The 20941-nt window shown below is 42.9% G+C and overlaps 1 protein-coding gene across 1 annotated transcript; it reads left to right on the forward strand.

Annotated features, from left to right (window-relative positions):
* Nucleotides 1–12310: 12310 nt before the first annotated feature.
* Nucleotides 12311–14507, forward strand: LOC149150160 (uncharacterized). The gene is made up of 4 exons (XM_089442717.1): nt 12311–13151; nt 13627–13891; nt 14015–14162; nt 14271–14507. The coding sequence occupies exons 1-4, from the start codon at nt 12311–12313 to the stop codon at nt 14505–14507; spliced, it is 1491 nt and encodes a 496-aa protein (XP_089298843.1).
* The last annotated feature ends 6434 nt before the right edge of the window (nt 14508–20941 follow it).

Genomic DNA, 20941 nt, shown 5'->3' on the forward strand with positions numbered 1-20941 from the left:
ATATGAAGTCGAAGGCTGGTGGGCAACTCTTGTCTGGTCTAACTGTTGACTCGACTGTTCAGGAATAGTGGTGTTTTGAACGACATTGGTTGAAAAGAGCCAGACCGGCAGACCAATTGTCAGTCCTGGAAGCGACAATGTGGCCATGTGGGGCGCACCAACATCTCCCCAAGAGGAGAAGGGACTAGGATTTCCACCAAGGGGAATTCCTTGGTTGGTGGGCTCCATCTTTTCAACCTAAAGATCAACGCGGGAATAAAGGGTGATTGTTCCGTTTAAAATAAATTGTTAACGACGCTTTAGACACAACTTGCTTTTTCACTTTTAAAGAGTCGAGAAAAAGCTAAAGATGACTCTAGTCTCCTTCGATATTTTAACGAACCCGAAGTGACAAATGCTCGGATGGACTTTTTCTGTTATAGAGTCTGAAAAAGGCCAAAAGAAACTACTCTGGAGTTCTAGGCAGAGGGTGTGCCAAACTTTTCGCAAAACCGCAGAATACTTTTTAAGGTACGGGCGGTCAATCTTCCTGAATGCTGTGTTCAGTGCATTGCGATCAGTAGGGCGGCCGACACGACTTCCTAAGGATAAAGGTTATATTCCTATAGGGGTCTCCCAATATATACGCGATGGTACGTGGGAGCACAATCCATACTGGCGCTATCGTCCCTCAGGAGGAATCACCCACCTTCCATGAGATCGACAGTCACCAGGCTTAACGACGCCGGAACACGTCTCTAGCCTAGACCTCTATGTTGTGCGTTATGTTGCAAAGCGTTGTTAAGTTCATTCAGTTTATTTTAAGTTGATCTTTTTAGAAGTTTTCCTTTCTGGATCACCACGAGATGTATGGTACAATTCCTAAATGCAGTCTAAGATGATAAGCAAGCTTTATATCTTTTCAACTTTGAAAATCCTAGCTACTAAGGGAAAAGAAAGACACCATCTTTTCTCAAAGAGCAATCAGCACACTCTAATGCACTTTTCCTAAATCAAACATGCAAACTATCAAAATGCAAATGCACAATGCAGGTGTTTGTTTTCCGCTTTCTTAGTATTGATGCCTACAAAGAAAGCTTTTTGTACAACTTTGAATTTGCTTTTAAATGACAAGTACAAACAAGTTTACTTTTTCGAAATCAACAAGGGTAGAAGAGATTACAACACTTTGCGACTTTCGAAATGAACACTTGTTTCAACACTTAAAAGAGACAAACTTAAACCAATAAGCAAAAGCAAATGTATAATCAACTGTAAACAGCCAATGAACTCTCTCCTAAGATCACAATCAACAGATCTGAATCAAGGGCTACAGGATGATTATTTTGCTTATGCAAAGGAAAACTGTAAATGACGCCACAAACACATAAAAACACTCACAGTCTTTTTGTACAAAAGGAGGTGGAATTTAAGCAGAGAAAAGGAGTTATCAGACTGGTACCTATGCTGGTTACAGGCTGCAAAAAACAGAGATCAAAACAGGGCAACAGAGAGCAGAGAACCCCAGCTGCACAAGGCAAAACTGGATCAGCGCAACCTCAACACTGTGATTTTGACATTCAGCGCAGGTGGCCTTCACGAGACCTGCGTTGAAATGCAGAATGCCTTCACAGTGGTCGCGCTGAAGGAGAAACGAGAGTTTCTCACTGGGTTCTGGGTCACAGATTGCTAATTAATCAACGGTTTCAGGCCAAATAAAAGCAACAAGAAAGGTACAATCAAAGGGATGCTTTGAGAGGGTACTAAGATCTATCACAAAGGATCATCAAATCATTTGTGAGTCCATTGTTCAGATCATAGACAAATCCAGTGATTGGATCAAGGCAGCAACTGTCTACTTTGCAACTGAGAATAGCAGAAGCAGTTTGATTGTTGTTGTTGAGTCTATGAAACAAACAATGATAGAGACACAAATAAAATGACTAAAACAAATCTCCCCAGCGGAGTCGCCAACTTGTTGTGGGGAAAAATGCCTATGCAGGACGATCCTATCCACCTAAGGTGTGACAGTGCCTTAGCAACAAACAGAGACAGCTATTCTAGTATTCTTCCTTTATGAATTAAGAATGAAGAGAGATAGATGGACTAACCGGTGTCTTCCGTTTGTCCCTCGATCCAGTTTCTCTTCTCTTTGGGTGTTCCCAGCTACTTGCCCTCTCGCTCGCCCAGCTTCAACAGGTCTCTGCAAGATCACAAGAGAAGAACACTACACAAAGACATTGATTCATAAACATAACTAGTTTAGGATTAGAAGTAAACTAAACATACTAATGCAATCATACATCAAAGATACATCAGTATATAGGAGAAACCAAGATAGCTTTATTGATGAATAACAAGGTTCAGGAAGAGATACAACCCAGAGGGCTCCAATCCAGCATCTCCTTCCCAGCAAAATGGAATTCCTATCTTCACCTCCCTTCAAAGCATTAAGCACCCAATGATTCCAGTCTCAAACCAACAGCAATTCTTTGCAATAACAAAATTCCAACCTCTAGATCTCATGGAGGAGAGATCCATATATAGATGTTTTGGAGAGAGGATGAGTCAGCTTGAGATCTGACTAGTGTCCTCTCCCTCTGTCAGTTCTTGATTCCACTTGGAGGTTCTTGCTTCCACTTGGAGATTTGGAACCTCTTACTCATCACCAGTCGAATTCCCTGAGGCAAGTGTCATTTTGGAAGCTTCCTGGGTTTTGACACCTTGAGAAATGAGCTTGCCACATGTCCACTCTCGCTCAGCGCAGGTAGCCAGTGTTGGCTTTGACATTCAGCACAGGTAGCCAGTGTTGGCTTTGACATTCAGCGCAAGTAGCCAGTGTTGGCTTTGACATTCAGCGCAGATAGCCAGTGGAGCCATTGACATGATCCTGAATTGACTTGTTTTTGAGCAGTTTCTGGTGGAGAACTTTTGTGAATTGCTGTGGTTTGTTAGCCTTGTTCCTCTAGGGGTAGGAACAACATGTTTAGGGACTTTGGATCCCTTAGATTATGGACATTTCATGCTCAATGCTGTAAGGCACAAAAATTTCTATAACATATATATAGCCAAGGGTGAACTTGACCCTCGTGACTCTTTGACTTCCCTCATGACTGTTTGACTTACATGACTCTTCAACTTCCCTCATGACTGTTTGACTTACATGACTCTTCAACTCCATATGTGGGTCTCTTGGACTTCCACGTTACATTAAATTGATTACAACACATATGGCCCATAATAGTGATGTGGCCGAGACAAATCATAACATGACACTGCTGGTATGTACCCGCTGATGCTGGCGTCCATGTCGAGCCGTTGTGTTGTTGAGTAGTGAGTGTGCTCTTGGTCTATCATAGCTTCACCTTCGCATGATAAGTTGTGCGGAGTCTTTGATGGTCTTGGTGTTCGTTTGATGTTACATGTGCAGGTGTCTCCTTCGCTGGTACTTGGTATGCTTCATGTGTTCATCCATTTGTGATCAAGTCTCCTAGCATGCGCTCCTTGTTCATCCCCTTCGTCATCGCGCCATGTCTCATTCATGTACCTATTTCTGCAATTAGTCATGACGAGACGACATCAAATCCAGAAATCCCCTAGCCTACCATGATGCATCATCTTTCATTTCAGGGTGCAAGTGACTAAGAGAGAGGACAAGGCTTTGAATCTGTGCAGAGCCCATTTCAAACCGGGATGCGAGGCTCCGAGGCACTGTCAGAAAAACTGCGCAAAGGTCACTAAGAGGTTGGGTTGGGCAGTCCAGGACAGCAGTGACATTTGCGGGATCTGGCTCAGCTGGGAGGCAGAATTGCGTAGTTTTTCTAGGGAAGGCAATGCGGGTAGTAAGAGGCACTGGCAGTGAAAACTGTGCAATTTTCCAAGGGAGGCCGAGATCGAGCTGTGGGAGCCTGTTGGTCAGAACTGTGTAGTTCTAGGAGGTAGTCAAGTAGGACATGATTACATAGTTTCTGGGTTGAGCAGGGTGTCGGGCAGCAGGTGGAACGTCAATGAAAATTATGCCATTTTTAGAAGTGGAGCGCAGACCAGCAGGGGGACTACCTGACAAAACTGCGCAATTTCCAGAGACAGTGCAGTGACAAGCAGCGGGTGCCAATCCCTCATGTCTTCGCAATTTCTTCAAGCAATGCAGGCAAGTACGTTGGAAAGCTACAACGCAGTTTTGGAGATGAGTGCAGCCTTGGGTCACTGCTCAAGTCAAATTCTTTGGTTGACCAGCGAGAGGCTTGATGCATAGGTTTGCGGCTAGCGCAGACTGAGATGGCTTCTTGGGCAATTTCTATGCTGTTCTGGGTGACAATCAACCAGGTTGATTCCAGAATTGCACAATACAGACTGCCTAGAGGGCAGCCTCAATCTCTGCGCAGTTCTGGGCAACAGTGTTTGGTCACTGAGGGTTGAGACTGCGCAGTGCAGCTTAGTGGAGGTTTGGTTGACGGAGGGTGGTTCAGTCAATAGATATTCAGAAAAAATTGTTAAGTGTGTGAGCGAGTGAACTCGTGTATACATGACCTTGCAAACACACACTCAACATGACTCGACAACAAGACACCTCAAACCACAAGACAACATATGCTCAGTTTGACTGACTAAAGGGTGAGAGTGAGAAGTGCGACACTTGAGATAGATCATTGAATGACCATGATGACACTTGCGCGACATTGTTTACAACTTCGTGTGTGAGTGCGATAGATGTTTACATAGCAAACACAACTCGTACACACAAAGACAGACCTTCAACATAGCCAGAACAAGACCACAAGCATGACATTGCAACCAACATGCTAAAAGACGACTGTTGATTGGTTAAGCAAAGAAGGTGTAACGCCTCGACAAGAGATCATGGGATGAGCCCGAGTGTTTGCAATCATCAAGGAAAAACCAAGGAAGGCTCTGAAATTGGATGCAGGCCAAAGCTTTGGAGGGTGTCGCAGCCGCTACAACACTTGGCAACGCACTGGTTGAATACCAGCTTCTCTGTTTTGGTTCACCGTTTTGGTTCATTGACAACATAGGGCCTTAGTCTATCAAGGAGTATTGAATCGCTATGCGAGTTACTTCCGTTTCCCTACTTACCCCATGGACAGACATGGTTCACCTTTTTCCAAATCAGTGAAACACAACAAGAAATTTCAGCTTGATCACATCAAAATCAGGAAAGGTAGTTTAGCTCGCGAGTTTGAAATTTTTTGAGAATAAGTTTTCATCTTTAGTGTTGCTCCGCTGCCAGCAGGCCTAGACAATAACCCGGTGGAGTCATGCAGGAACACATGCATTGTTCCACTATCAGCGAGCCTGGTTAGTACCCTGGTGGAGTTGCATGCTTCACCTCTCTCCTCAGGAAGCCTTTCTCTTCTTTCGCCTTTGTATTTTTGAAAAAAGGACTGTGCATAGGCACTTATTTATTTTTTGGGGTGGAAGAGGGATCCCAACTTATTGAGAGAGGCATATAAGACCTATGATTTAGGTTTGCTCGTTTAGATTTTCCCTTTCTCCGTTTCTACTAGTTGGATGAGCTTGAACACACAGAGAAGAAGACTGAGTACAGGCATGGGGTTTTCAAGTTTGGACACAGGTTCATAGTTGGACTAGAGCTTCCCTTACAGACAGCTAGTATTTTCTGTCAAGACTTCATCAGCCGAAGGTTATAACCAAGCACAAAGAAAACAGACATAGGACTGGCCAAGTGCTGCAGTGTCACAAGACTCTCTTTGGATCTTAGCCACATACTCATTCAAAAGCGAGAACTCAGTAGAGGGCAGCACTAAATGGAAAAACCAAAAATAGTATGATATTAAACAAACAAAAAAAAGCGAAGAAAAAATAGCAAGCAAAGCAAAAAAGAGACAAGCAGTAAAAGACCATGTACATAGCGCGGGGCGCGGCCCTGAGTTACTGAAAATAGTGCTTTAAGTGTTGACTGTTGATAGGAAGGTTGTCAATCCTCCTATCAAGTGATTGCAGACGATACGTGTGTGGGCCAAGCTTTTCCTGGATAGTGTATGGACCAATCCACAGGGACTGGAACTTCGTATGTTTGCCTTTGTCTTCATGGGGTTTGTCCCATTTCAAGACTAAGTCACCCACATCGAAGTTAGTGTTCCCTGCAGACTTCTTGTCGAACCATCTCTTGATACGGTTCTAGTGGAGTGTGATTTTTTTTTTGCTTTCATCTATTCTTCCTGCAGATTGTGAAGTGTATCCATCCTATGCTGAACTAACAGACATGGCTTGCCTTGAGATTCTTGGGACAATTGGAGAGCAGGCAAGTAGATGTTTGGTGGGAGGATGGCTTCTTTCCCATAAACTAGGAAGTATGGTGAAGTGTTCAGAGAGGGTTTGGGTGTTACACGGTCAACCCATAAGGAATTCGTCAAAGCAGAGTGCCAGTTTCGTTGTTCAAAGTAAATGGTCTTCTTGATAATGTAGATGAGGTTTTTATTCGTAGATTCGGCGAGACCATTTCCCTGCAGGTAGTAGTTAGCTGAGTGTTTAAGCACGATACCATATTGCAATGCAAAATCATAAAGCTTTAAAGATGAAAAGTAAGTTTCATTGTCAAAAACAAGTGATACCGGAATGCCAAATCATGAGATGATGTTCTGTTGAAGGAAGTTGATGACTTCCCAGTCGTTCACTTGCTTAATAGGAACTGCTTTTGTCCACCACGTGAAGTAATCTGTAGTTGTCAAGATGTAGCAGTGTTGCTTCAACGAGTGTGGGAAGATTTGCCCAATGATATCTAAGCCCCACTGTTGAAATGGTTCACTCACTGCAATAGGGTGCAGCGGGGCTGCTAACCTTCGTGTTCTATCGGCACATCGCTGACAAACCGGGCACTTGCGGACGTAAGAATGTGCATTCTTGAATAATGTGGGCCAGTAGAAATAGAGTCGCGTGACTTTGTGCACAATGGTGTTTCCCACGAAGTGACATCGACTGGTCCATCATGCAAATCATGCAAGACCTTCTCTGAACATGTGCCTCCAGGCACTTGAGCATAATTTTTTGTTGTGCTTTCTGTAAATCATTCTATGCACCAACTGATAAGGTAACGTTTTGAGGCAGAGTGCCCTCTTCTGTCACATGGAGAAGTGAGAGGAAATGGTGCCATGCTCAAGGTATTGGCACACATCTTCGTACCAAGAGTCTCTGTATGAAGTGGATGGTGCTCCCTCTACATCGTACATCTCGATTTCTTGCTCCCAACCAGCGAGCTCTTGTTCCTCATCTTGTGCAAGGACTGCTTCGGCTAGGAGTCTGCAGAGACCACGACCCTTGACAGAGTGAATTGGCTTGATGTCAAGATCATACTCTTGCAAGCTCGCCATCCAATTCGCATGTCTGTCACCCAGCTCTTGTTAAACAAGCAGTGACCAGACTGCTGGGTGTGGCACAAAGACTATGGAATGGTTCTTCAATGGGTAGGTTCAGAAGTGTTTCACCGCCTTGTATACTGTGTATGCATGTTTTTTGATGGCGGGGTAGTTGAGTTCAGGTCCATGCATGCTTGCACTCATGAGGGAGATGGGGCATTCGTTGTTCAACTCATCCTTCTAAGTGAGTACTGCAGAAAGCAAAGTGTCGAAGGCGAAGGTGTATAGCAAGAAATTCTTGTTAAAGTTTGGGTTGTAAAGTGCAGGTGCATCTGCTATAGCCTGCTTGATACGGGTGAATGCATTCTTTTCCTTCTTACCCCAGTTGTAGACTACATCCTTCTTGATCATGTCTTGCATTGGTTTCACCATCTGCGCATAATCCAAGATGAACTTTCGGAGGAAGTTGATCTTTCCCAAGAAGGAATGCATGGCTTTCTTGTTGGCTGGGTGAGGAATCTGTGTGATTGTCCGTACTCAGTCCGGATCAACCTTGATCCCACTCCTGGCGATGATGTGCCCAAGGAGGTTCCCCTCAGACACTGCAAATACGCTTTTCTTGGGATTCAAGGATATCCCGTATTTTCGACATCGCTCGAATATCTTCTTCAAATGGCGTATGTGGTCTGACCATTTTCTAGAAAAGATTGTCACGTCGTCAAGGTAAACCACTACGCTCTGTCCGATAATTCCACGAAAGACGATGTCCATGGCATACTGAAAGGTTGCGCCTACGTTCACAAGCCCAAATGTCATTCTTCTGTAAGCGAACATACCCCACTTGGTACGGAAGGTAGTTTTCAATTTTTCAAGTTCTACTACCAGAACCTGGTTGTATCTCGAAAAACAATCGAGCAAAAAAAACATTTCTACTCCATATGCTGTTTATAGATTGTGTTCCATCGACGACACGGGGTAGTTGTCTTTGTCTGAGGTGCGGTTCAGGTTTCGGAAATCAACGCATAAGCGGATCTCCCCAGACTTCTTACGTACATGAACTAAGTTAGAAACCCACGTAGAATGACGAACTCTGTAAATGATTCGAGCATCCAACAGCTTAGTCAGTTCTTTCTGTATGAGGGGTTCAAGTGACAGATGTACTTTTCTCAGCTTCTGTTGAAATGGCTCGACCCCTTCTTTGATCGGAATCACATGTTGGATTATTCATGTGTCATATGTTTTCAGATCATGGTATGTCCACGCGAACACAACTCGGTACTATTTAAACAAGCGGACAAAGGCTTGTTGCTCCTGCAGTGTGCAACACGTACCGAGATTGACAAATTTCAGATCTTGTTTTGTTCCCAAGTTGATCTATTCGTGCATCATGGTGGAACTATGGGTTTTGGTTCCTTGGCCTTTGGAAACGGTTCTGCAAGTCATAGAGCTTTTCGAGAGATACCACACCCTTGGGGATGAGGTTGCCTTTCTTGTCATCAGTTGCGGCTTGCAGAGACTGCTCGTGCTCATCTTCATCAATCGTTGCATCCTTGAAGACATCAGCGCTAGCTATGAAGTGCAATATTTGTTGATCGTCGTCAAAAACATGTAAATTCGTTATCAAGGATAGAAGGCTTATATAAAATTTCAACAGTAAACCTATCCCTAAGCTGTATCATCCTAACAATTGCGGTAGCTAAGGCATCGGCACCTACATTACGCATTCTTGGCACAACAATGATATTGAAAGCTTGGAAGTTAGAGATCAGTCACCATACCTCTTGTTGATAACTTTTGAGATGAGGTGACAAACAGTGTATGGTGTTACGTACCTGTCATACCACGATTTCTGAATCACCTACCACTTTGAGCACAACAACATTGAGGCTAATGGCTTTGTGCAAGCCCAATACAAGTGCTTCATATTCAGCAATGTTGTTTGTACACTCAAACTCCAAGCGGCTTGAGATCAAGTGTTTCCTGTGCATTGGGTCTATAAAGACACACCTGGCTCCAGAGCCATTCTGTGTCTTTGATCCATCAAAATCCATGGTCCACAACTCGTTTGTACACAAACCGCTTGTTGCGCTAGTACTATTGCTAGTGCTACTACTGTTACAATGTGTTGTACACGTTTCATTTCCATCAATTGGGCAAGGAAGGGGACCCAACTACGTGTCTTGTGGGGTTAGGGCTGGCTGTGCCAGATAGCACCCCAATTGTGTTTCCAGGAGACAGTTGCCGAAAATGAGTTCCGCGAAATCCAACAGTTCGTCATCACCATTGATGGGAGTGACATTATGTTTCATGTATCTCTCGGATAACACCCAGATCTGACTACTTTTTCCCTGGTACAAAGCCATAAGTGTGATCACTATGTGGCAAAGTATCCATTCAACTTGCTGGACCAGTCTTTGCTAAGCAGTGATCCGCATGCTTCCAGTATGTCCACAATGACAATGTTGATGCATTAGTGAACTCGGTCATCATGAGATAACCGGATGATCACATCCTGTAGTTCAACAATGGTTAGTACGTATGTTTGATCTAGTTCGATGGTCTGCAGATGTCTTGCTCCATTGCGCATTGATCCTCTTGGCAATGGAGAGTGGCATGACGTTATCCGACGTGCCAGAGTCAACCAAACAGTTGTGAACATTGTAGTTAAATATTTCGAATGAGAGCAAGAATGGAGGGCAAAAAAAGTTTGCTTCTTCCATCCAAAGTGTCCTGAGCACAATTGTATGTAAACTAGGAGATGTGCTTGCTCCCTTGCTGGTAGAGGTTGTGTTGTCTGTGGATGTTTGCCCCAATGCGCGCAGCAGAATATCCCATTGACCCAAGATATGTTTGCACAATTTTTCTTCATATCTTCGACAATATTGTAGTCAAGAGCGGGTAAACTCAACGAGGAGTTCAGGGTTAGACTCGTGTCTGCACTGTCCGGTGGAGTGTTCTGAAGTTTACTGCTCATGGACGTACTCTTGTCTGCAAATGTCTTCTCGGGCTTGATTTGTTTTTTCTGCTTTGGGACGGCTGGTGGATCAACCTTCCTCCCATTCTAAGCTTTTCTTGCACCTCCCCAACAATAAGAGGAGCCCCTTGACTTCTGAGATTGTATCGACCATCTTGCTTTGGGGGTTGCTTCTCAGTGTTTGTTTTCTGTGTTGTGCGCACTAAGTCACCGGATTCGCCGTTTTTTATGCATAAAATTCGAAATTCGGCGAATTTGAAGGTCAAACGAATATGTTCGTTCGAGTTCGCCATTAAATTCGGCGAACTCAAATTTCATGCCGAATTCGAATTTTAGCCGAATAAAATCGCCATTAAATTTGTTTCGATGCGTTGAAATTCGCCGGCAGCAGATTAAATTCGTTTTTTTTCGCGCCCGCGGGTATGAGTGTTCCTGTTTTAGGTTTCATTGGTTTCAACTTTCATTGACTCGGGTTTCGTTGTTTCAAGTTTTCATTACCGCCGCTGGTCATTGCAGACGCCATAGACTACACCTTGACGGGCTCGGGTTTTTCCAGAAACAAAGACTCGTATCTCCTGAATAGGCATTGATATCTCCCAAATCAGTGTAAGAGAAGTTTTTTGGAAGACAAGGCGTGAAAGAAAGGGTTGTTCTGGGCATATCTATCTTCTGCTATATCAGTTTACCAGGCCGAGAGGCGAGAAGTTAGAACTCAGAAAACTGCCGCGTGTGTATCTGCCATCCTGTAGGCTATAACTTGTAAGTTTTCTTCTCGTCTTCTTTGAACTTTCCTTTCCATCATAGTAATGGAACGAACCATAATGTTACAAATTATTTGTTTGCTGGTGGAGTTACTCACGTCCTATGCGGCTGTGCCTCTGTCCAAAATTTAGCACCGAGACCTTGTCACTGCACCGAGACCTTGTCATTGTGGCAGCACTGAAACTTTGTCACTGCATCTAGACCTTGTCAATGTGGTAGCACCGAAACCTTGTCACTGCACCGAAATCATCTCTGCAATTTACAATGAATTCATCTCTTCATTATACTATGCCTTCACGAAATTCTGTCTCTTTGAGATCACCAAAAAACTATATCTGAGATCACCGAAATTCCTCTCTGAAATCTGAGCTCTGAACTGTGCTTGATGCGAAGTCCTTAGGCTTGTATATATAGTTGTTTGTCCATCATAAATGAGCCGACACATGTTTATGAACAATTGTCTCGAAATAAAGTTAGGCCAACTTGTAGGCTCAAATGAGTCCTTCATTACATTGCTTCGCATGAGTCTTTTCTCAAATCCTGATTTTGTCTCTCTGAAATCTGGGTATGGCATTTTTGCTTTTCCATAGTCTGTCCCATGAAGTGCTTGCACTGGATAGTTCCCTTACCAAGTTACCTCCTGTGCATGCCACTTAAGCAAATAAGCTATCATTTCCATACTGTCAGATTATAAGACTACTACTGCAGTTAACAAAATGTTTTAGTGGGCTGAGAGTACCCAAAGGACAATTTCTTTTGGATCATTATTTTCACCCCTTAATTTACATATGCTCCACTTTTTCTAGGCTCTAGGCTCTAATTATGTTCTCACTGTGTTGAAGGCTGAAGCCTGGTTTGACTGTGTTGAAGACAATTTTCTTTATTCAGAACTACCCAAAACCTCCTTACTACCCTCAAATTTGTTGTCAATAAGTTAGGCAATCCTTAAATAATAAAGACTGTTATTCTTTGAAAACTGTTATCAGCTCTTTATCAGATCTTTCATCTGGAAAATTTATCCTTAAATAATTTATAACAGTTTATAAATTATAACAATTTATCCTTAAATAATTTTCCAGATGACAATTTTCAATGAGAGAAGACTGTTATTCTTTGAAAAATTCTGGCTTGCTTACTCTTCGTTGGATGATCATGAACATTTGCTTTACAAGTTTACATGACTAACGAAAATGTAATTTCAAAAAAAATTGCAGGCATTTCAGACATTGAAGTGTCAGACATTTCAGACTTCTAAATTCCAATGGCACCCCCAAAATCAACTGCTGTAGCTTGGAATTTTATCCAAAAAGATGGTTTTAATCTTTCATGTCAACTGTGTGGACATAATTTCAAGGGCACTTTGACTAGAGCAGTGGATCACCTTCTCGGTATTAGCAATGGAAGTGGAGGTGGTGTTGAAGCCTGCACTAAGATCACTGATGAACAAAAAGCCAAAGTGGAGAAAGACCATTCCAGTTCACAGATGCAAAGGCAGAAAAGGGTGAATAAGAGGCAGCGAATTGAGAGGGAGATTGCCATGTCTTCCTCCAACACCATTAATTCAGTTTCAAACATTGGTGGATCTAGTTCTACAGCTCCTCAAGCAAAAACAGGTGGGCCGAAAACATTAAATCAATTCTGGAAACCTGTTGAGAAACAGGAAGTTGATGACGCTGTTGCTGAGTATTTTTATGCATGTGCAATTCCCTTTAATGTGGCGAGGAGTCCATATTTTAAAAATGTAATTAAAAAGGCCATTGATTTTGGGAAGGGCTATGTTCCTCCTGGATCTGAAGCTTTAACGACAACTTTGCTAAAGAGAGCGAAAGACAGAGTGACAGGAAAGTTGGCTGATATTAAAGAGTCCTGGAAGCTTACAGGATGCACAATTTTGAGTGATGGTTGGTCAGATTTGTGTCATCGCCCATTGATCAATGTGCTTGTTTATTGTCCTCAAGGGGTAGTTTTCTTGAAGGCAGTGAATGCAATGGATCAAGTGAAGACATCAGAATTCATTTTTGGAATTTTGGATGAAGCGATTCAAGAAGTTGGGGTGGAAAATGTTGTCCATGTTGTTACAGATAATGCATCAAATTGTGTTGGTGCAGGGAAGCTGATTATGGAAAAATATGGGCAGATTTATTGGACCCCTTGTGCAGCTCATTGCTTGGATTTAATGTTGCATGACTTAGCCAAATTTCCTTGGGTCAATGAAACAATCCGAAGAGCCAAATCAATTTCAAACTTCATCATCAACCATCGTCTCACTTTGAGCATATACAGGGAGAATGCATCAAAAGAGTTGTTGAGGCCTTGTGATACAAGGTTTGCCACTTTTTATATTACTCTGAAAAGAGTTGTTGAGGAAAAAGCGAGCCTAAGAGCTATTTTTTGCAGCACTGAGTGGGAGAGATCTACTCTCTCAAAAGAAACTAAGGGGAAAAATGTTGAACAAATAGTGCTCAATAATGGCTTTTGGGAAAATGCAAACAAGGTTTTAAAAATTTGTGGCCCAATTGTTAATGTGCTTCGCATGGTTGATGGTGACAAACCTTGTATGGGTTTTGTTTATGAAAGCCTTGATCATTGCAAAGAGGCCATTGCAACTGCTTTTGATAAATGTGGAAGCTGATTACAAGGAGATATGGGATTTAATTGATCATAGATGGAAGATGATGCATAGTCCATTACACGCAGCAGCATGCGATTTGGACCCTAGATTGTTTGGGTTACAAAGACATAGGGACGAAGAAATCATGAATGGACTTATCCAATCTATTGAGAAGCTAAATCCAGATCCAGAGATTGCAGGTTTGATCAGAAGTCAGTTGAGAGCATACAGGTAAATGTCTTGCAATTATATTCCTTTGCATGCAATTATATGAATCTTGTTGTTAATGTCTTGCAATTATATGAATCTTGTTGTATATGAACTGATTGAGACTTTCAACTTGAGAGCATACAGGTTAGAAGAAGGATTATTTGGAACAGTATCAACAAAGTATGATAGGAGCAGAAGTGATCCAGCACTATGGTGGGAATTTTATGGTTCAGGGGCACCAGAATTACAAAATTTTGCAATTCGTATCTTAAGCCAAGGAACAAGTGCATCAGCATGTGAAAGGAATTGGAGTTCCTTTGACCACATTCATTCCAAAAAAAGAAATAGACTGTCATCTCAAAAATTAGAAGATCTTGTTTATGTTCGTAGTAATTTGCAGTTGGCATTGAAGAATGTGGCTAAAGAGTCATCCAATTCTTCTACTTCGTGGATCGATCCTGTTCCAAATGCAACAATGGATGATGCTGATTTGTACATTGATAGTGACATAAACGCTGACAGGGAATTCGCTGATGAATCTGGTGCTGAAGCATCTAGCGGATTCACATCTCATACTGCTCTTGATGACATAGAACTTTTTGATATAACAAGTGGGCAACAGGAACGTCAAGAATAAAACTTGTGTTCCTGTTTTAGATTTCTAGTTTAGTTTTTGCATGAACAATTTGCTAGAGCCTAAAACTGCCAAGCTAGCTGCAGCCTGCTACTTTAAAGTTTAAAGTTTAAACTGTCTTTTTATCTTATAAATTATAATGCAGAGTTTTTCATTGAACTGCCAAAAGAATATATATTGTTGTTCATTAATTAAATATCTTAGAAGTTAGCATATATTTGTTGTTTTTGTATATTTTTTTATGCCAATCTATCTTTAAAAAATAGTTATGAATGGTTGCTTACAAAGTTACAGCCTACAGGATTTCTTATAATCATGTTTTAATTTTTTTGGGATATTTTCTAGAATCTATGCTTGTTTTTCATGCCTTGAGGATTCCTATGTTTCAAAATTGTAAACTTTCTAATTGTGATTCAACACTTCAACAAATATCACAAGCTGGCTAGTTTTGTACATGTACTGTTTTGCTGTTACTGTAAATTGTAATATCAGGGAATTCTCTTTTGCTGTTACTGTTTCGCTGTTACAAACTTACAAGTTGGCTGCTGTACTGTTTTGCTGTTAGTGTTTTGATTATTGTTTTGATATATCAGGGTAACACTAAGGTAACCCTGGCTAGTTGTGTTCTCTTTTTGTCATTATTGTTCATCTATGATCACTGATACTATAAGTTTCTTCTAAAACAGAACAGAAACAGCTATATTAAATGCATTTGAAGTTGCCATACCATTTCTCATATGCATATGATATATCTATCTTTAATATACATTTTTTTTTTCGAATTTCTATATGTCGAATTTTATCGACAAAATTTGAGTTGCCGAACTTTATTCGAATTTCATGGTCCTCGAACTCGAACTCGAACTCGAACCTGGTGACTTAGTGTGCGCACACATTGATACATGTTGATCACCTACCCAATACTTGGTGCTTCATTAGATGCAGCATCCTCTTCATTATCTTCATCCTCTATCTGACATTGCACATTGTTTCCCATGTTTCTCATACCATTGTACATCGATTCCACAACTCAGTTCCAATTCGGACGAGTCCTTTCCAAGTGATGGTCTTTATGGAATGAGCAAAAATCGGGGTTTGCGCACATTTCCGTTTGGAACACTAAGTTGGAGCTCTACACAGTTTTAGCTAGGTAGCTACTGCTGCCTAATGACATGCTCCTCTTTGGTTGTCTGGGAGGTCGGCTACTAGCAAATGTCTCAATCGTTAGTTGCTTCAATTCAGACACTTTTGTTTTCAAGGTCTTGACAAGACGAGTAAGGGTTTCAATGTCACTTGCTTCCTTGTCTTTCCCCTTACTCGCAGCAGCCTGGGGCCTCCTGCTTGCATCTTTGGAGTCCTTTGTTGGTTCATCATCCTTCATGACCCCAATCGTGCGTAAGTCCTTTTCCACAACAATCGCCTCTTCATAATTTTCAAGTAACATTGGTTTTGCAGCTCACTTGACGAACAACGCAATGTTCATCGACAGCGTAAACATGTAATAGTCGATAGTGATGGAGTCACGAGGTTTTGTGTCTGCTGCAAACTTGTTCATAATGCGTAAAAACCTATGGTTAAAGTCCTTCACTTTCTCTTTCGACTCCATCTTGAGACTACCTAACTCTTTGAGCAACATGGCAGGGATCTTGTCATCAACAATTTTTTTCCAAAAACATTCTCTTGAACATACCCCAGTTCTGGATGGAGTTAATAGGAAGGTTGTATACCATACTGTTGCTCGGCCATCCAAGGTACACGAAAACAATCTGCATGCAACGTCGTCGTAACGTATCTCGAGTGTGTGCAAATGTAGGTAGAATGTGTCTAAGTGGTCTTCTACCTTCACAGTCCTGATAGGGTCAAACTTTGTCAACATCCTCTCCGAACGCTTTGGCATCTTGCACAAAGCAACCGGGAGAGCCAATGGTCCCTGAGTTATCCATTCCAAGTTTTGATCAGCCATGTCTTCCTCTTCTTCATCCTCCTCCTCTTCTTCAGAATATGATGGTTCTGCCTCTGAGTCAGTTGGTTCATCTTTGCCTCCAACTCCTCTGTTGCCTTCCCCTCCACCTCCTATACCAGAGCTTGAGCCCAAGATCACGAGGGTGTCCTCTTCTCCCCGTCAGAAGGCTCGAGGTTCTTCTTCGTTCCTAACAGCTTCTGCCAGACCTTTGAGAGTAGCAAGAACTGCTTCTTCCATTGATGAGACAACAACTCTTGGGTGAGTGGTCTTTGGCTTCCTTGATGCGTATGGAAGACCTTGTATTCCTGTGATCAGTTCGACTTCTTTGGAAAATTGACGGGTGATGGGATGGACAAAGCGAAGGTGCTGATATGAAATTTCATGTTCACGTCTGGGAGGTGAGGATTGGCCAACTTTAGAGTTATGTGTAGGTGAGAGGCAGTGCGAATTACTGCCTTGACCAGATGATTGATGAGTGGGGTTGAGAGGACATTCAGCCATAAACTATTGGCGGCCCTCCTTCTAGCACCAGAAATGTTGACGGTGTTGGACCCGCCAAAATTCAGGGATCTCCCCGATATGAAGTCCCAACTAGACCTCACACCGTTTGGTGTAGGAGTCCCATCTAGTATGATGGCCCAGTTGCAACTATCTTAAAGATATGCCAGAGCTTTTGCTTGTCAACACATAACAACGAGGTTCATGTGCCTGGTAAGTGCTAAGTGTAACTCATGTCTAAGTTCTTTCACTGCAGAGGGAAAGGGTGAGAGTGACTCTCAAGTCAAGAAGGAATAGTCCCACCTCAGGTAGAGATGCACAACACAACAGGATCTGTGTAGCTTCCGGCGGAGTAGTCCATGTGAAAATTTCTAAATCTTTACAAACAGAAATCCTACTGCAGTCATTGGTTTAGCATCTCCTACTTGTTATTTCATCCAACAAGTTATTTAATTTATAAACAGTGATGGAAACACTACTGCAGACTACACTGACATACAGATCATGAACTGAAACAACAGATGAGACAAAAACACAAGGGACATTGTTATTTTTGCACAACACATCCCAGAAAAAACCCAATGTGGGAAAACTAGTGCAGCAGATAGAGGGTTGGTATTATTAAGCAAGCAAAATCTGAGTACAATAGGTTGCCTCTCACACTGGCTAACCTTTCAGATAAATTACGGCAACGAGAAATACATACGAGGGTTTACCTCGTTCTCCAAGTCACAACTGATCCACTGAGTGGCTTGACTCTGGAAAACACTGCAAAATCCCAGCGCAATCACTGCTTGGGCCAGTGTCTTGCCTCTAGGAGACTGCGTCACCCCTTCTACTGGATAGAATTGTTGGAGGAAGACTATTTTTCATCCCTCCCAGCTTAAAACCTTGCTTCTCCAGGAAAATCTTGAGCTTCTGACGAATATCCTGCATTGCCACTGCAAGAGACCCTCTCGGCATCCGTCAACACTGCGTGAGCCCCTTCCTAGGCTACATAGGCCTCTACGCTGCCTCTCTGATGCTACTGCTGCCTCTCTGCCTGGTACTCTTTGGCTCGGAACTGACCCTCGAGCCTCCTCTTATACTTTATTTTTCCCGTTGATGAATCAACGACCGAAATTCAGTCCCTAATCAACAGCTAAGATTAAAACAAACTTGATCCTCATCTCTTAGAAGCTTCTCACCCATATTTTTATTAATACCCATTAATATTTTATTTTCCTAAGTTTAGACTTAGGAACCCCATTAAAAATATTAATTATTTTAATAACTTACAATCCGTGTGAAATTTCTCCAAACGATTTATGGGTCTTGGAGATGTTATGCATTCTAGCCCCTCCACAAAATTTTGGAGCTAGAGCACATCTAATGCTACCCCAAAATCAACACTCCCTCTTAGCGAGGAATGTGCTCTTGCAATACTTCCAACTAGAAGCATCACACTGATCCACGACATCGGTCCTCTGTGTTGTTGATGCTTGGCCTATTGCCCTTCATCCACTGCACTATTGCACCCTGTACTGCTACCCATGACACTACCACTGCCACTGCTACATCTATACTGCAGCTCCCTCTCAATATGTTGCTTCATGTTGTTGATAGCACTATCACTGCTAACTGTTGCACTGCAACTCAATTGCTGAGAAGTAAGAAACTGAAAAAGCCACCCAAAAAGAGCTAACATGCTAGTCAGCCTGGATGCCTCGTGATGCTGAAGCTACCTCTGCTGCTACTCCGTTGCTGCAATCTGCTTTATGCCTCCCACACTATTGCAACCTCCATTGCACTGCTTTAGACTCTAGCACTCTATCTCTGCCATTGTTGCTCCATCATCTCTCGCACCAACTGACTCCCGTCATTCTACTATTGTCATTAAGGGCTCCTGTAGCCGTATATGATCCAAGAGTTTGGGAACCTCAAGGATCCTTCCCTAGTGTAGTCCTCCCAACTACAACTCTATGTCACCCCACCTCTTCTCCAGAGGTGCATGAGCACTCATGGCACAATCCTCATCATCATCCTCCTTGTCAGCTTTCGCTGGAGCAGCCTTCGAGTCAGACTTCTCTTCCTTGCCCTTCTTCTGAGGGCACTAAGTGGCGAAATGTCCTAGTTCCCCACACCTGAAGCATCTGACTTTGGTTATGTCTTTCTTTTTCCTCTTTTGTTGCCCTGGCTGTCCCGCTGATGCGAGAGCTGCATCCTCCTCTTCCTCCTTCTTGACTCTGACTCCTTTGCCGCTACTTCCTGCCTTGGTTAACCGCCTGATCTCTTCCTTTCAAAGTGCTGCCCACATCTCCTCCCAACTGGGGAGAGAAGCCCTGTCTAGAGTGTCGAAGAGCTGCCCACATCTCCTCCCAACTGGGGAGAGAAGCCCTGCCCAAGATGCTCTAGAAAAAGGTCTCCCAGTCTTTAGTGACTGCATTCAGGGCAATGCTGACCATGAAATCAGGATCTAGTGTAGACCCCACGGAAGTTCGTTGGTCTCAAATCCCTTCCAACTTGAGAAGGAAGGGATCGATTTCTTCTCCCTTCTGCACTTGATACTGTCTCAGTTGGCTCTCAAGCAACATATTCCATTGGACGGAAGTTACCTCATACAAGGTGGTCAAGGCCTCCCACATTTCCTTTCTTGTTTCCTTTTCAGCAATATGTGGGATCACACATGCTCTGGACAAAGGTCTCCCAGTCTTCAATGACTGCATTCAAGGCAGTCCCGACCATGAAATCAGGATCTAGTGTAGACCCCATGGAAGTCTGCTGGCCTTGAATCCCTTGCAACCTAAGAAGGAAGGTATCAATTTCTTCTCCCTTCTGCATCTGATATTGTCTCCAGCTAGTTCTCAAGCAACATCTTCCGTTGGACGGATGTTCCCTCATACAAGGTGGTCAAGGCCTCCCACATTTCCCTCCTTGTTTCATTTTCAGCAATATGTGTGATCACATGATCCTTGACCCCGTCCAGGATCATGCAGTTCGTCTTCGCTTAAGCCTCCTCGTATTTCTTGAAAGGATCAGCATCAACTGGAACAACAACCACCTTCAAGGCATAATCCTTGATGCGATTCTTGTCCAAGACTTCCAAGATCCTGGCCTTCCAGATGACAAAGTTAGATGCTCCATCCAATCTGTCCTGATCCCTTAGTCCATTAACTGTCATCTTTGCTCAAATGAATGTTGAACAGGTTCTCTTCTCCCTCTTTCACTGCTGCCCCAGCGAAACTCGGATTTGGTTTCTTTGGTGCTAGAAATCCTCTAAGGAACAAGTTCCCTCTAGACGACTTCCTCTGAGTCCTGATTTCCTTAACGGAAATCCTTTCGCCAAATGTCGAATCACCACTCTTCGATCCTCCTTTGCTGCTGCTCAGAAACCCGGATCTAGATTTCTTTGGTAAGAAATAAGCTAAGGTAGTGACTCCCTCTACCTCGGCTTTGTCTCCTCAAACATTGTTCTGCACCAACAGCAACAACGTCCCACCAGCACCACAGATCGAATCTGCACTGCTTCTCCTACCCCGACAACTGACTGACCTGAACCTCTTAGGCTCTGCGCTAGCCTAGAGAGCTGACGCAATCACTGCGTGAGCTCCGCTAGAGTACTACATCACCCTCCACTGGCTCAGAGTGTTGACGCATGCACTATGTGAGCCTCTGTGTAACTCCTTCAACTGCTCCTATGGCTCTGAAACAATGCTGTCACTCGGGACAACTGCTTTTTTGCAGTAGTTTCACTAGATCTCCCAGCTAATGGCTTCAGTGTCCTATGATCTGCAATGCTCTGATACCATGTGAAAATTTTTGAATCTTTACAAACAGAAATCCTATTGCAGTCATTGGTTTAGGATCTTCTACTTGTTATTTCATCCAATAAGTTATTTAATTTATAAACAGTGCTGAAAACACTACTGCAGACTACACTGACATACAGATCATAAACTGAAACAATAGATGAGACAAACACACAAGCGACACCGTT

Source organism: Pinus tabuliformis, chromosome 9 (assembly GCF_031772625.1).
Source record: "Pinus tabuliformis cultivar Carrire ecotype Pingquan chromosome 9, CPIR1, whole genome shotgun sequence".
NCBI classification, from domain to species: Eukaryota; Viridiplantae; Streptophyta; class Pinopsida; order Pinales; family Pinaceae; genus Pinus; species Pinus tabuliformis.

What these genes read in the sequence shown, in the direction of transcription:
- LOC149150160 (XM_089442717.1), top strand. Translation starts at nt 12,311, where the DNA reads ATGGCACCCCCAAAATCAACTGCTGTAGCTTGGAATTTTATCCAAAAA. An exon ending in TAATGCATCAAATTGTGTTG is followed by an intron (nt 13,152 to 13,626) that starts GTGCAGGGAAGC and finishes TGTTTATGAAAG; the next exon opens with CCTTGATCATTGCAAAGAGG. An exon ending in GCCAAGGAACAAGTGCATCA is followed by an intron (nt 14,163 to 14,270) that starts GCATGTGAAAGG and finishes AGTAATTTGCAG; the next exon opens with TTGGCATTGAAGAATGTGGC.